The sequence below is a fragment of the Phyllobates terribilis genome, unplaced genomic scaffold (assembly GCF_046119375.1).
Source record: "Phyllobates terribilis strain yellow unplaced genomic scaffold, ASM4611937v1 Scaffold_5__5_contigs__length_657084704, whole genome shotgun sequence".
NCBI lineage: Eukaryota > Metazoa > Chordata > Amphibia > Anura > Dendrobatidae > Phyllobates > Phyllobates terribilis.
Genome location: NW_027362765.1, coordinates 539,301,781 through 539,317,636, shown reverse-complemented (window position 1 = coordinate 539,317,636; position 15,856 = coordinate 539,301,781). Strand labels below are relative to the sequence as shown.

General features: G+C 40.9%; 1 protein-coding gene across 24 annotated transcripts in view; it reads left to right on the top strand.

Annotated features, from left to right (window-relative positions):
- The window catches only part of CAMK2G (calcium/calmodulin dependent protein kinase II gamma), a 269,572-nt gene that overhangs the window by 201,030 nt on the left and 52,686 nt on the right, over positions 1–15,856 (top strand). For all 24 annotated transcript variants that reach the window (XM_073685806.1, XM_073685802.1, XM_073685813.1 and 21 more), the window contains exons 6-11: positions 10,461–10,533; positions 11,100–11,202; positions 13,118–13,201; positions 13,446–13,540; positions 14,617–14,739; positions 15,149–15,232. In XM_073685806.1, coding sequence (XP_073541907.1) covers positions 10,461–10,533; positions 11,100–11,202; positions 13,118–13,201; positions 13,446–13,540; positions 14,617–14,739; positions 15,149–15,232 — 562 coding nt within the window. The remainder of the gene's footprint in view (positions 1–10,460; positions 10,534–11,099; positions 11,203–13,117; positions 13,202–13,445; positions 13,541–14,616; positions 14,740–15,148; positions 15,233–15,856) is intronic.

Below are 15,856 nucleotides of genomic sequence, written 5' to 3'. Positions count from 1 at the left end.
GATAGTCTAAAAGAACCTGCCATGACATAATTTAGTCATGTGACTGGTCACGCGACCGCCGACGTCAGCGGTTGCGTGACCCATCACATGACTAAATGACGTTATGGCAGGTTCTTTTAGACCACCGCGAGACACCGGGGGCCATCAGAAGGTAAGTATAATATTTATTTATTTTTTACCTTTCTTTTACGGTCACACTAAATAAATCCATGCCTGTTGCATGAATTTATATAGTGTGACCAAGTTGTCAAGCACTTTCCAATTGATGCTAAAATTGCTTGGAAAGCGCTTGACAACCCGCATGCGGAAATGCATGTGAAGAACGCTTCACATCCGCTTGTCCCTGGCAGGAAAAACGCATGTACAATCCGCATGTACAATCCGCATGTACAATCCGCATGCGTTTTTTCTGCCAGAAACGCTCAGGAAAAAATCCGGAGCATTTCTGCATCGTGGGCACATAGCGTTAGAGGTGTTTTTTTTTTTTTTTTTCTCTTTTTAAGGCTCAGAACTGTAAGAATAATCCCAAAATATTAGTCACCTCACCGATCTGCAGTCACTTTCATTCTGACACTTCCCGAGTCCTTATCTGGTATAAAGCAGGATTTTGTGTTGATTAGGAAATTAATCTATCTTGTCTGCAGTTTTTAGTGTAGTCAAAACATTTCTTTCTGATGTAAATATTTTGTCCATCGGAGACAGGCTATTCCCACTATTCATAACTCATGTGTTTGGCAGGTTAGTGACCATATTTCTGTTACGTTCTTGGTGGGTTAGTGTGGTTGTGTAGTTTATAATTAATAGGTCTAGAGAGCTAAGTTGATGAACGGTTATATTAATATACATTATACACTGGGTACGGAAAGTATTCAGACCCCTTTAAATTTTTCACTCTTTGTTTCATTGCAGCCGTTTGGTAAATTTTAAAAAGTTTTTTTTCTCTGCACCCCATCTTGACTGGAAAAAAAACAAATGTAGACATTTTTGCAAATTTATTAAAAAAGAAAAACTGAAATATCACATGGTCATAAGTATTCAGACCCTTTGCTCAGACACTCATATTTAAGTCACATGCTGTCCATGCTGATCCATGCTGTGATCCTCCTTGAGATGGTTCTACTCCCTCATTGGAGTTCAGCTGTGTTTAATTAAACTGATAAGACTTGATTTGGAAAGGCACACACCTGTCTATATAAGACCCCAGAGCTCACAGTGCATGCCAGACCAAATGAGGAACTGCCCAAGGAGCTCAGATACAGAATTGTGGCAAGGCACAGATCTGGCCAAGATTATGAAAGAATTTCTGCATTACTCAAGGTTCCTAAGAGCACAGTGGCCTCCATAATCCTTAAATGGAAGAAGTTTAGGACCACCAGAAGTCTTCCTAGACCTGGCCGTCCAGCCAAACTGAGGAATCGTGGGAGAAGAGCCTTGGTGAGAGAGGTAAAGAAGAACCCCAAGATCACTGTGGCTGAGCTATGAAATCCCGCATAGAGTTTGTTCAAAAACACATGAAGCAATAAGATTCTCTGGTCTGAATTTAAAGGGGTCTGAATACTTTCCATACCCACTGTATATAGGGGGCCAGGGTGGCTATGGGGTATCTTTATATTTTCTGAAGTTCCTGGGTGGTTTCCACTTAATATTACTATGGCAAATGGTTTTCATGGTCTATGGCTTACCGGTTGCAGTTTATTTTCCTCTAAACAGGTGCACAATTCTTTATAAGGCCTCAATCAGACTTGCGTTAGTCACATACCTGTTCTATCTATATTTTTCACCATGAGAACACGTAACCATTATAAATCTTTGTGGCTGTTCACATGTCGGTGTTTTGCTGCAGAACGAGTGTTCCACAAAAAAACCTGGCGACATATCCGATTCTGAGTGTGAGTTCGTGAAAACCACATGGATGGCATCAGCGTGCTGTCCGTGAGTAACATTGCAATGGATAGGAGAAGCTTTGCAATTAGTTTTTTTTGTTGTTGTTTCCCATCCGTGCAAAATCACTGATGAAACGCTGATGCTAAAAGCTGACACACTTACTAAACACTGATGAAAATTATGTCCAAAACGCAGATGAACAACGGTGAGTGTTTTTACTTACGAGAAAAATCACAAATGTCTGAATGAGGTCCAGGGGCTCCAAATCCTTGCTCTGCTTTAGTGTTGTGTGCCCACAATCAGTTTTTGTTAAGTTTTTGAAGCTGCGTGAAAAAATGCATCATCTTTGGCTGCGTGGCCATGATCCTTACTAGCAGAGTTTTGGACGCAGCTCACCTGCGCTGTGTGCAAAACGCTGCGTTGTACAGTAGAAGCAATTTATAGAAATCCCCTGCCCATTGTGCTTCTATTTGACGCTTTGTAAACTCACTAGCGGTGCGGCTTTACAAGACGCAGCATGTCAATTTCTGTTGTGGAGACACTAGTCTCCGTAATAGAAATTTTCAGAATAGAATGTATAGGGTGCGGTAACTCCGCATTGTTCAATAAACACGTGGATTTACCCGTGTGATCGGACGCAGCGAAAATACGCTGCTTCCAAAGTACTGCTATAGCCTGATCGTGGGCAGATAGCCTTACAGTTCCAGCAGAGTGGATGGATTTTATAGAAATCTCCTACCCACTTGGCTTCTTTTTTACTCAGCATAAACTGACCTGCAGTGTATCAGATCTGCAACATGTCAGTTTCTCTTGCGACTACTCTGAGTTTTATGTGCAAATTTAAAACATGACATACAAAGAAGAGGCAAAAACGCAATGAAAAAACATGCAAGTAACCTAATTTACTGAATAGGTGCAGAAACTCTGCAACATCAAAAACTCCCCAAAAGGGAATTGAGGCAACGTAGCCTCACACAGCCTCCGCACCAGAAGGGAGGTCCGTTCCCAATGCACTAAATAATAAATTCATATGAGAAAGTTTATTTCTGTCATTCATTCATTAATGTATTTGAAGGAAGCCTGCCATTTGATTCTTGCTGCCTGAACCACCGGTACATGAATGAGAGCCTGACTGTACAATTTCCACTGCATGGTTCTTTTCCAGTTGCACCATTCTCTTTTGTGGTCTTGAAATATTTGTTTATGAATTTTCGAGGCAAACGGTAGGAGAAAAGTGAACATTGAATTAACGGCAGGGCATTGGTTTATGTAAGAAGTGATGCCTTTGTGGTAGATAACATTTCTGAGGAGCAGGCGCCAAGTCTGTGCTCAAGACCGTTTAATACAAGTTGTGCTGCAAGGATGGGAGAGTGAATTTGTCATTGTTGTCAGGCTGCATGGGTAACTTAAATAGGCATTTAGAAGGGTTAGGTAATCTGTTCCCACAGCTAAATAATGATCGCACTGCTGTTTGGACAGGACTGCCTGGAAGTTAGGGGATAAACGAGAAAACAGAATCATTCGCCTTTCTTTGTAATGTGTAGAGTTTGCAGTATTCCTTTTAAAGTGAAATATGTGAGCTACAAAAGAGTGGCACTTTTTTTCATTTCCTGTTAGATCCAGTCCCAAAGGCATAGAGATTCGGAACAGAGAAGTTCTTGTCTCTGCTACAAAGCTTGATTGATATGGTATCCACTGATAGGCTGTATTTAAGTGACGGGTAAATAGAAAAATAATAGAATTGAGTTCCACTAAGGGAACATTCCCAAAACTAAGTTACTATGTGTGCCAGCGACAGAGACACTCGGAGACTTTGTCCATTTTTGGGCAAGATGTTGCATGCTAAACTAGCTTCTCTCACTACACTATTTGGGTGGTATTTGGGGACCTCATGCCGGGCCTTTCTGCTCCGAATCTCTCCTGGGAAACATTGGTTACTTCATTTTCTAGCCAAAATCTAACGCAGATGTAGAACCGTCTTAAAGGGGAGTTTTCAGGAAGATTCTTTGCCGGTTGACCATTTCAAGTCAGCATGGCCTACACATCTTGCTGTTTTCTGTTTATTTGGTATTGAATTGTTTATAGTATTGTGCTCACATAGACTGATTCTGCAATTTTATACCCGAGCTTGATGGCAACTGATGAAAATGTGAGCATTTTGTGGTCTCGTTTCCATATCAATGTTTATGATCCAGGTAAAGGACCAGTTCGGCACAACAGCCGATGATGACTGATAACGGGAATCCATACTATAAGTATTTATGGGATTTTTCTGCTGTGGTAGTGAAAAGTCAGAGGGAAAAACAACATTAGACCATATATATGAGAACAAAGCCGTAATTATACTATTGTATTATGTGATTGAATTGGTACTGAAGGTATAGGAAGACTAATTGGCAATAGATTGGACATATTTTAGTAGTAATGTTTGTTGAAGGGGGTTAGTAAAGGTATCTATGGATGATTGTTGAAAGATTTAAAGGCTGAAGACCCCCATACACTTGCGAGAAAATCAGCCTGCCAAATTTTGACACGACTGGCCATCAGATGTGGGTGGGGGCCTCCCAAAGGATCAGGCGGTTGGGGTTTCCACACGCAATCCTTTTGCTTTGAGGGGAGATGAGCCACCACTAGAGGTGTCTGGCAGAGGCATTGAGAACACATGGATGCTTGGCTGAGCCGAGAGGTCATGTGTGAGGGGCAATTGAGAGAAGTAGTTCTCTTCAAAACGAATGTACATCTCTTATCGATCTCATGGATGGCCAGTTTTAGTCCACATAAGGCAAGCAAAGTGGTTTCTATGGTCTCTGTCAGTGTTCGATAAAAAATAAAAGTCCACATTGTTAGCTAGAGACTGGGAATGTATCGTATGTAAATAATAGGAACTATTCATATAATGTATTTTTTGTGTGTAATATCAGCTATTCAAATAACCTTTTTTAATGTAGAGAGAGAAAAAAACATTTTAATAAGACCTTCCTGACTTAGGAGTCAATAGTACATCCTCCATTGGAGCAGATTCGGGAGCTGAGCCTGCACCATACTCGGGCAATTTTGGCTGTGTTACTCAGCTGGCATCTGCCTGTAACAGCAGTAAACAGAGCTGGTCTTGATTGCTTCTGTTAACCATTTAAATTCCAGGGTCAATCACTGACAGCAGCATTTAAATGATGCAATTGCCGGTGCGCAGCAGCTCTCATTGGTTCCCCTGCTATGCAAGTATTTGGGTACCCACCAGTTGTCATGGCAGATTGGGGCCTGCTTAATGCCCCCCTTTGTTGCCATATATATTTTTCTTTGAAGCACAGCCTAAATCTGGTCTTCATAAAAAAAACTGCAATACATTATTGCAATATATATCAATCGATCAAACAATAGTATGTTTAAGTCCCAGGGCAATAAAAATAATGTTAAATAATAAAACACTTTTTAAAAATTAAAAAAGATCAAATCACCCCACTTTCCCGTGTTAAAAATGGATATAAACTGTGTATGTAAAAGTCCAATTTATCAAAATCTGAAATCAATCCACTCGTATGGTACACGCTGTAAAGACAGAAAAAATTGAAAGGCCAGAATAAAGCTGTCTTAGCAGGCTGCTAATTGGTTGTTACGGCTCTTGGGGCCAATGAAGGCCCCTGTTTCTCCCGTGTTATTTTTCTCGGTGTATTTTCCCTGTGCCTGAACAATCACAGGTTCAAGTACCCTAGTGGGGTTAAAAAGAAAAAAAAATACATTAAAATCAGTCTTAAAAAGTTTAAAAATATCTTAACCCCTCCACAATTTAAAACTTTTCTTTTTTGTTAAATAAAAAACATAATTAGAATTGGTGTGTTTGTGAGAGGCAGTAGTGTTAAAGTATGATGCTGTTTATAATTGCAAATTCCTGAATTGCTGTTTTCTTTTACCTATTCTTCCCCCACAAAATGTAATAAAAAGAAATAAAAAAATTAAATGTACCCCAAATTGGTACTAATGAAAAAAAAACAAAAAAAAACTTTATTCAAGGGATGTAAAGACAAAAGGTCTGATCATATATCACAGGCTACCCCACATACTTGGGATTCCTCAAGGCATTTTGCGTAGACATCTACAGTCTACTGCCCCATATTATTGGAAATAAGCATATACATCTGACCTCAGACATTAAAATGTCTTCTGAATCTCATTTTTATCAGTGGAATGCACTTCTTCTATTGCCTGCATACCTCTGTCCAGTTCCCATGGCATGGCAGACCCCATCACAGGACACACAGGGCCCATATTGTGATGACTACACTTGCAAAAGCTGGCAGCTGTCCCTGGGAGCGGACAGGACAGGAAGTTCTGCATTCACTAGAACATGTGGTCAAAGTATTGGAGAGAATCATTATGGTCTGATGTAACCCTCCAGACCATGTCTTCAGTAATCTAATGCTAAAGGAAGGCTCTTGAATTAAAGGGGATTTTCTTCAATACCATTCAAGCAGCAGGGTTTAATCGGAAGCAAGCAGCTAAGGTAGTTACTTTAAGGGAGCTGTCCCCTACCTGTGGCTTGAGATCCACATGGGACCCGTGATGTGTGGCTCGCCGCTGTCTGCCAGCTTGATGCATTAGCTCAAGGTCTAGCAAACTGCTATGGAGAGTAGGTCTCCAGAAGAAGAGCAGATCTCGATGTGCATATACTGGCCTTTGGAGTGGAGGGACAATTTAAATGGGTCATCCCCTTTCAGTTAATGTTTATTTCTGAGTACAGTTTGGTATTATTATAATAAAACAAACACGCTATATTAGTCTTCCCCCCCAGGTCCACCGGCGAGTCTACGCCACTACTCCTGATGTCCAATATTGGCTATGGCACTGATGTCATGTCGACAGCATGGAAGCCAATCAGTGAGCTGTGAGTGGGATGTGCCGTTTATACTGGCACAGCCGCTGAGCCCACCAATTGGCTGCCGTGCAGTCGACATGGCATCAGTGCTATCAGGGCAGTGATTAGTGATAATGGGGTCACTACTTGGCGGGGGAGTGAAGACAGAAGCTGGACGTCACTTCTGGGGAGTGGAGGGGGCTCGATGTGGCTTGTGACCCTATCTGAGCTGACTGTGGCTCTAAAGGTAAGAAAGGTTGGGGACCTGCAACTTTGCTTTCTCTGGCACAAATAATACAATACGCCCCAGGACTGGATACATTACTGTAGAACCAAAGACTATTGCGCAGCCATGAAATGTCAAGATGTAGCTGCGGCGGTGAACAGCCCGACTACATATTGGAAGACCCCAGGAATCCAGAGAAGACACGTAATACTCGTGTTCAGCTCCTTTTTAAAGCATTAGTAACATCATAATGTTAACAACCGACTTGTGCATTTCTTTGTTTTAACTTCAGCAGAGATTTATAGGAATATTTTAAATATGCGGCGAAGGAAAATGAGCTGAGCAGAATGTATCTGATCTTTTTTTTAAAAGGCTGTTGCTCCTGTTGCCAAGCAACACATTATCAAGAACTCCGCCATAGAGTAGCTCGCACAAGCCTTTTATGTTCCCAAAGGCACCACAGAGATGAAGTTTGCAGATGTGCAGCAGCAGAGGACTCTGACTCAAACCGTAAAGGTGTTCTTACATGAGAGGAAGAGTTGTAGTTTTTGCCACGTGTTCACAAACGTAAAATTGAGAAAGACTAGAGAAGACATTTGGGGATCTTTTGTAATGTATAGATTTTGATTCATTGAGTTTTATCTTCACCTTGTTGTCAGCTGCGCCTGTTTTGATTCTGGTGTAATCAGTCGACCATCTAATGGTTAATCAAGATGTCCCACCTTTATCCTGATGGCAAATGTCTGGGAAAAGAAGCACTGGCCTTTTGGATTTTAACTTGCCAGTTTCCTTTGCTCTCAGGGTATAAGCCACCATCTGACGTGTCTGGCTGTGCCTTACTTCTCTATCTCTATTCAGATCACATGCACACTACTCCGCTGAATTGAGCCTGCAAATGGATGGTGCAATAAGAAAATGGTTGTGGGCTGGACAAGCATTTGGCTGACCTTTAACATGTATGCCTACTGTATGGTTGGTATTGATGCTTGGTAAAGTGCCACCTCCATTCTGCAGGTCATGTGGGTCAGAGCACTATCAAATGCTGTGTCAGTGTTAAAAAATGCTTAAATGGGTCGACCACGTCCACAGAATTTTCTTAAAATGGCTCAAAATGGGGTAAAAAAATAAAATGAAGTAATACTTAGCTCATCCTTCAGTTACGATGCTGCATGGTCTCTTACCGATCGCCGCTCCCTGCTAGTGCGTTGACATCTTGAAACGGCAACATGTGACCCCTGCAGCCATTTGCAGCCAGTGATTAGCTGAATAGTCCTCTGTTGTGAGTGAGAGAGACCAGGAGAGAGAGAGAGTGACACAGACTGGAGTGGCTGATGAACAACTCCTTTAAAGGGATTGCCTCATCACATGAGAGCCTCTGTAGCCATCTAATGCAGGTTTGGATCCTGAACCCTAGCAAAGCCGTAAAGCAGCTGAAGATCTGACCTGTTGGGTGAATGGGTAGCCGGAATGAGATTTGGTGCTTGCTGGTGGCTTTCTTCTCTGACCCATATAGGAGGGGGGGGGGGGAACTAATAGGGCATAGGACAAGGGTCATCTTGATGGGACAGTCTTTCACAAGGTGTATACAGCAAGTGATTTGAGAGGTAAAACATGTTTAAAAACAAGCAGCAAATGTTCTACTTCACTGAAAGAATCAGTTGTGATCCCCTGCTGTAATGTCTGTATACTCTTTTGCTTCCTCCCCTGCCCAGGAGCTGTGGTATGATCAGACCGTGTTCCTGCACAGTCAGAATCCGCCATTACACCAGGGGTCGGGAATCCTTTTTTTTTTTCTGTCAAGGGGCTGTACAAATTGCGTGCTGACTCAGTACGTCCTGATGCTGGCACTGGTGTCAGGACGTAATCTTTCATTGCACGCGCCTCCTCATTCAGTAGTGGCCCGCGGGCCTTAGGTTCAATGCATTACACAGGGGCACATTTGTAAGATCATCTCAGCACAGGAACATTTTATTTAACACATCCAATTGTGGAACTTCATATTATTCCAAGATCTATTGTTTAAAATGACAATCCTTTTAAGAAGTGCTAGATGCCGCAGTCTTTGTGGTATCGTCATATCTTATGCGGAGACTAATCCAGAAACACCCACAGCCTCCCGACGAGCCATGATGGAGAGGAGAAACAAGTCGAGGCACGGTGTGTGCACTAGCATTGTCCCTGTGACATATATCCTAGATATTTCTATCATAATACTCCTCATAGTGTGTACCACTTGTCATAGTGACTATACGCTGACAGCCTTTGTTATGTTTAGCAATCCATGCAGCAAGCAGGTGTATGAATATCTGCAAAAATCTTTATTATTTGTCATCATATCCAATGGCTAATTGAGAGCCTACGGGGTCCATTTTTAGCTTTCTCAGATAACAGCGCCTGTTGACTAGGTGACTAGGCAGTGTTCCACAGCAGGTTTACTACTAGATCTGATACCTTTAGTGATAGATGTATGATATGTAATTGACAGCCTGTGCATTAAGCTGCATCTCTTTATTCATATGAGACAGATGTATATCTAAAATAGTTGGCTCTTGAAATATCTGTATTTCTAGTCTCCACAGCAAGCAGTTCTATTGCGGTGTGTGATAATATTAACACTTCTGCATTTCCTTGCTTTGAGTTATAGTAGCCAGTAGCCAACTGGCATTAATATTAATAATAATAATAAAAAAGCTACACTGCATAGTAGTGTGCATTAGTTAATTGCTATTTTCTTTGGTGACTAAATATATCTGCATACTGCACGTTCATATTTATTTGGTGACGTGCCTCTTTAACATCAGGGAAACCTTAGGTCAGCAGGGAAAGACTATGAGGAGCGGGGGCTCCATATTTCGTTCATCTTATATAGGGTGCCAACCTCCACGATTAGGTAGGGAATCAAATCTGGGATTTCTATGGATATCTTTCCTAGTTTACCTGCTATCAACCAATTCTTTCCCCTACAGGGATTTACTCTATATGGTGCCTTTTATTTAGGGACATATTTTGAATAATTAATAATAAAAGTTGTTTTTTCAAGGGATATATTATTGTAACTATTTTGTTATCAAACCCCTAAAAAATGGCATACATCTTCTCCCTGATGCAGAACAGTGATTGCATAAAGCAGGGCCTGATAAAACCGTGTACCGCTATCCACTCTAAATAATGGCATGATAGGAAATGCCCATGATGATGAGGATGGAACCTTGCTGAAGTAATTCCCTCTCCTGCGTTATCTATTTGTATAGTGTTATGCAGAGGGCTATTTGGTTGAGCAAATTATGTCAAAAATAGACCAAATAAAAGACAAATCCTGCAGCATGGCTTTCTAATATTGGTGGAAATCCAGTAGTACAGATAGCGTCGAATCATCTTAAATCTAGGATAGGATGCACTATGAACATGATTCCTATCGGGCGTTATGTGCAGCTCAGAATGAGGAAATCTTTTATTTTGGGTGTTCACAACTGAACTAATATGCATTTTTTTTCTCCATAGCCACTGTATTCACCAGATCCTGGAAAGCGTCAACCACATTCACCAACATGATATTGTGCACAGGGATCTTAAGGTAACCTTCCCGTTCATTCTGCAGGTTTGCCTGCCAGCATTTTCTGCAACCCCTCATGTCCAGGAACCGATGGTGATTCTTTAGAGACCGTGAATGTTCCCGACCAATTGTACCGTCATGTATACAGCAGCTACACTATATATACTTTATGATGATGCCGTCACTATTTCAGCTTTTGATATTTGTTTCTATTTTACACTCGGATCTTGAATCTTGACTATCTCCTTTCCTCCCCTTTGCATCTCCTTGACTTCCTTTTTCCTCTTTCATTTTCTCTTTCCTTCTTTAGCAGCGTTTTTCTCCTACCGCAGTATTACACCTTCTTACACATAAGCTCTTACACATAAGCCTCTTGGGCTAATCATATGTCAGACAAGACACTAGATTGTCAGGTATTGGCGGATAATGGCACCTGCAGTACTGCATCAGAATGTTGTGCTCGCCACCTAGTGATTGCTGCAGGCATTACATGTCAGTGATACTGCAGAATATTATACTGTTACCTAATATCTCTATCATTAAAAATCCCCGTGCTTTTATGTTTGATCTTTTGGTACTTTCTGCAGCCTGAGAACCTGTTGCTGGCTAGTAAATGCAAGGGTGCTGCTGTGAAACTTGCTGATTTTGGTCTCGCCATTGAAGTTCAGGGGGACCAACAAGCATGGTTTGGTAAGTATGAGAATGCTTTGTGTTCCATTTAGTTCTTGTTCTTCTAAATGTTTACTATCCATTTAGCTACTTGCAAACAATGGTTAATTATACATCCAGCTTTCTACCCTCTTGGGTTTGTATTACACACTCCCTGACAGAAGTTATGTCGCTTATCCATGTTATGTAGATAAAAGCTTATAACCCGACGTTAAATTCATCCATTGGTTTTATAAATTGCTCTTTTGAAAGCTGAAACCCTCCCAAATTTGGTTTAGGTTAAGAAAATAAATTGGCATCAATGCTGAAATATTGATCATTTAATGAACGCAGAATGGTCAGATTTTGGCAAAACAAAAGTTTTGTCGCCCACAGAAAGTAATGTGATATTCAAACAAATAATTATCTTAAAATACAAATATATGCTGCATAACATTGGTGAATGAAGTTGTGGTGTTATTAGAATCATATTTAATATTTTGTGTGACTTCCATGAGCTTGAAGGACTGCATCCATGCGGTTCAACAATGATTCATACAATTTATTAATGAAGTCATCAGGAATAGCAAAGAATGCAGTCTTACATGCCTCCCAGAGTTCATCTAGATTCTTTGGTTTTGTCTTCCAAGCTTCCTCTTTCCACCTACCCCAAACATGCTCAATGATGTTTATGTCTGGTGACTGGGCTGGCCAGTCCTTGAGCACCTTGATCTTTTTTGCCTGGAGGAACTTTATTGTAGAGATGGATGTATGAGATGGAGCACCATCCTGCTGCAGAATTTGACCCCTTTTATGATTTGGAATGTAAGAGGTAGCTAATACTTCTTGATATTTTAGGCTATTGATATTGCCTTCCACATTGAAAATGTTTCGCACACCCCATACTGAATGTAACCCCAGACCATGATCTTTCCACCACCAAATGTAACTGTTTTCTGGGTGTATTTTGGATCCCTACGGGCTCCAGTAGGTCTCCTGCAGTATTTGCGGCAGCTGTGGTGTAATTCTACTGAAGATTCATCAGAGAAATCCACCTTCTGCCACTTTTCCAGCGTCCATCTGTTTAGCAGGCTGTGGGACTTTGCAAATGCCACACTTTTTTTATTTTCCTTTTGTTTAGTGCTGGCTTCTGGCCACTGATTCAACCATGGAGGCCTTTTCGAGACCGAATCCTACAAACTGTTCTAGTTGACACAGAGACTTGAGGTGACCAGGCCTGTTGGAGCTCTGCTGCAGTGGAAGAGGGGCTTGCTTTGGATTTTCTAACCAACAACCGTTCCTCCTGAGCTGTTGTCTTGCGGGGTCTGCTGGACCTGGACCTGGGCTTGTCAAACACATCTCCAGTCTCTTCAAATCTTTTTTTTAATTCTTTGTACTTGACGCTGAGACACATTAAAGGTGCCAGCCACCTCTGCAGTGGATCTGGTCTTCAGCCTCTTGATAATCAAGGCTTTGGTCGCAGGGTGGATGTTTGGCATGTTGTCAGAGCTCAAGTTGCAGTTCAAGTGAAGGTCTGGGATGCTGGGTTTCTTTTTTATACACACCCACTAATTAACCGATCATTTACTGATCACTGGTGAGGATGTAAACTAGGATTGGGTGCATTATATGACCAGGCGACAAAACTTTTGTCTTGCCAAAATCTGACCATTCTGTGTTCATTAAATGATCAATATTTCAGCATTGATGGCAATTTATTTTTTCTTAACCTAAACCAAATTTGGGAGGATTTCAGCTTTCAAAAGAGTAATTTATAAAACCAATGGATGAATTTAACGTCGGGTTATAAGCTTTTATTTACATAACATGGATAAGCGACATAACTTCTGTCAGGGAGTGTACATTTTATCCAGGAAATCTTGATAAATTATATGCAGTATTGTATGGCAGCCCATGTCATAAGGAGAGTGCGATCCATCATTGTTCTGTCTTGCAGGCTTTGCTGGTACACCAGGTTACCTCTCCCCAGAGGTGTTGAGAAAAGATCCCTATGGAAAGCCAGTTGACATATGGGCTTGTGGTAAGAATTCCCCTATTTTGGATAGTGACAGTCACTCTCAGGGTTACAGACTATACAAGAATGAACGGGGGGAGCATAGATCCTAAATACAGGACGGCTTGTGCTCGGTGCTCATTGCATCCATATCAGTGTGTTTGAGCCGTAAAGCTCAATTTCACAACTCGTGACACAAAGAAACAAGTGAAGCTAAAAAATAATTTGTGATTTATTTTTTTTTTATTTTTTCCCCCTTGGTTAATTTTAGGGGTCATTCTGTACATATTACTAGTGGGTTATCCTCCATTCTGGGATGAAGATCAACATAAACTTTACCAACAGATCAAAGCTGGAGCATATGATGTAAGTAGGAACATAAAGACTCCACTATATGATTTTTTTATTGTTTAATTTTGTCCTACAGAATAAATTAAGGCTTTTTCTGTGATAAAATTTCTTTTTTGCATGCTTTTTTTCTATTGATTACATATATGTATGTATGTATATATATATATATATATATGTATATATATATATATATATATATATATATATATATATATATATATATATATATATATATATATATATATATATATAATGTGTGTTATTTTACAATATAATATAGATTTTTTTTTTCCTCTCCACAGTTATTCTCTTGTTGTAAATGTAAGGTTTGTGGGCTCTACCAAAACTCGCTGGCCAATTATTTTTCGGGTTATGAAGAATTTAGCTATGTTTTTTCCTTAAAAATGAGCACCAGTACAACATGAATTTTTCCACCTAATCCTTCTCCCATAAAGGCAATAACATTTGTATCTGACAGAGCAGATTAGTTTGAATGGGTTGTCTAATATTAGATAGAATGGCCCACTTTTTGCCCCCAGAAACAGCTCTATGACTGTCCCGTCATGCAGCTCAGTACCGAGAAGGAGTTTGAGCTGCAATACCAGACAAAGTCCGTGGACCAGGTTGGCGCTATGCAAGGAGTAAAAAATAAAATAGGAGACTTGATCAGGTTAATGTTAACCTTTCACATCGCTTAAAGCATACGGAATCTACATGGTTACATTATTGAACCCCATCACCCTTTATCCATCACATACATGACTGATATGCCCGTGATGTACTTTCCAAGGCTGTATGTTATAGGAATACTATGCCTGTACTCCTAGATTTCATTGACACTGTGCATTTAATAAAAGCCCTTAGCAAAGCATGTAATTGTCTTGAACGTTTCCTGGAGCCCAGTGTTCACCTGCTTCTATTTCACAGCATACGCTGTAGTGTTGTATTGATTATGTCCGTACATGCTGCTTTGTATTACACGGATATGGAAGAGGGCGGAGGGGTAACAGTGTACATGTTCATAGGGTGCGTTGTGTCTTTGACAAATATACTATAGTTTTAATATTTAGGCTTTATTTCTTGCTTCTTAGTTCCCGTCACCGGAGTGGGACACGGTCACCCCTGAAGCAAAGAATTTAATCAATCAGATGTTGACAATAAATCCTGCAAAACGCATCACAGCAGATCAGGCATTGAAGCATCCGTGGGTCTGCGTAAGTTGTGCTGCCCTGCAAGCAATGGGTTCTTTATGTGTATAACACCTATGTACAGGGTGTGGAGACTTTCTCAGAGATAACTGAGCAGGTGCACGAAGCCCTATGGCGGGGGATGGCGCATGCTGTCCTGCTGGGAGTGGTTCTTGCCCAGTGTCAGAACCACATCTAATTGTCTCATTGACACATTATCCCAATAAAAGGGATTGCTATGGGACAGTCCTCTTAGTGTCATAGTGTTTGAAGGTATTGAATCCAGAAATCATGTATTATAGACACCGAAACAGTACTGATTACCAAATATTAATTGCCTGTCATGCTGGATTTCTCAGTGAAGAACTTGGTTTAGTTTGTGTGACTATTTTTTTGTTTTCTACTTAATAATTTCTTTTCTCTCTCTTCATTTTAGCAACGATCAACAGTGGCCTCAATGATGCACAGACAAGAGACCGTGGAGTGTTTGAGGAAGTTCAATGCCCGGAGAAAGCTTAAAGTAAGTTTCATCGCCGCCATGCTGAGTATACGGCTGTGTAACACCATTGTAAGGGATGTAAAAACCGTGCAGAACTTGTCACCTTTGTGGACAGTTTTAGGTTTGGGTGACAATACAGGTTAACCCTAAACATGTCCTTCTAAATACAGGGAGCGGTTGATAAAGTGGGGATCTCTGAAAGCTGCTCCTGTTCCGGAACGTTCAAATGGAGAAAACTTTTTAGACATTTCTTGCTAATATATTAGTCAAATGGTCCATGGCCTCAATTAACAAAAAAATTCACAAAATCTTAACGCATTAGGATTTCGCTGTGGATAGACTGCAGATTTCAACCCGCTTAAAAGGGTGAAATCAACAATATGAATAAACACGAAAACGTAAAATCCTCACTTCAGGTCACCTTCTGCAGTGTGTGGATGAGAGCGATGCTTACTGCTACTGCGTGGATGAGAGCGATGCTTACTGCTACTGCGTGGATGAGAGCGATGCTTACTGCTACTGCGTGGATGAGAGCGATGCTTACTGCTACTGCGTGGATGAGAGCGATGCTTACTGCTACTGCGTGGATGAGAGCGATGCTTACTGCTACTGCGTGGATGAGAGCGATGCTTACTGCTACTGCGT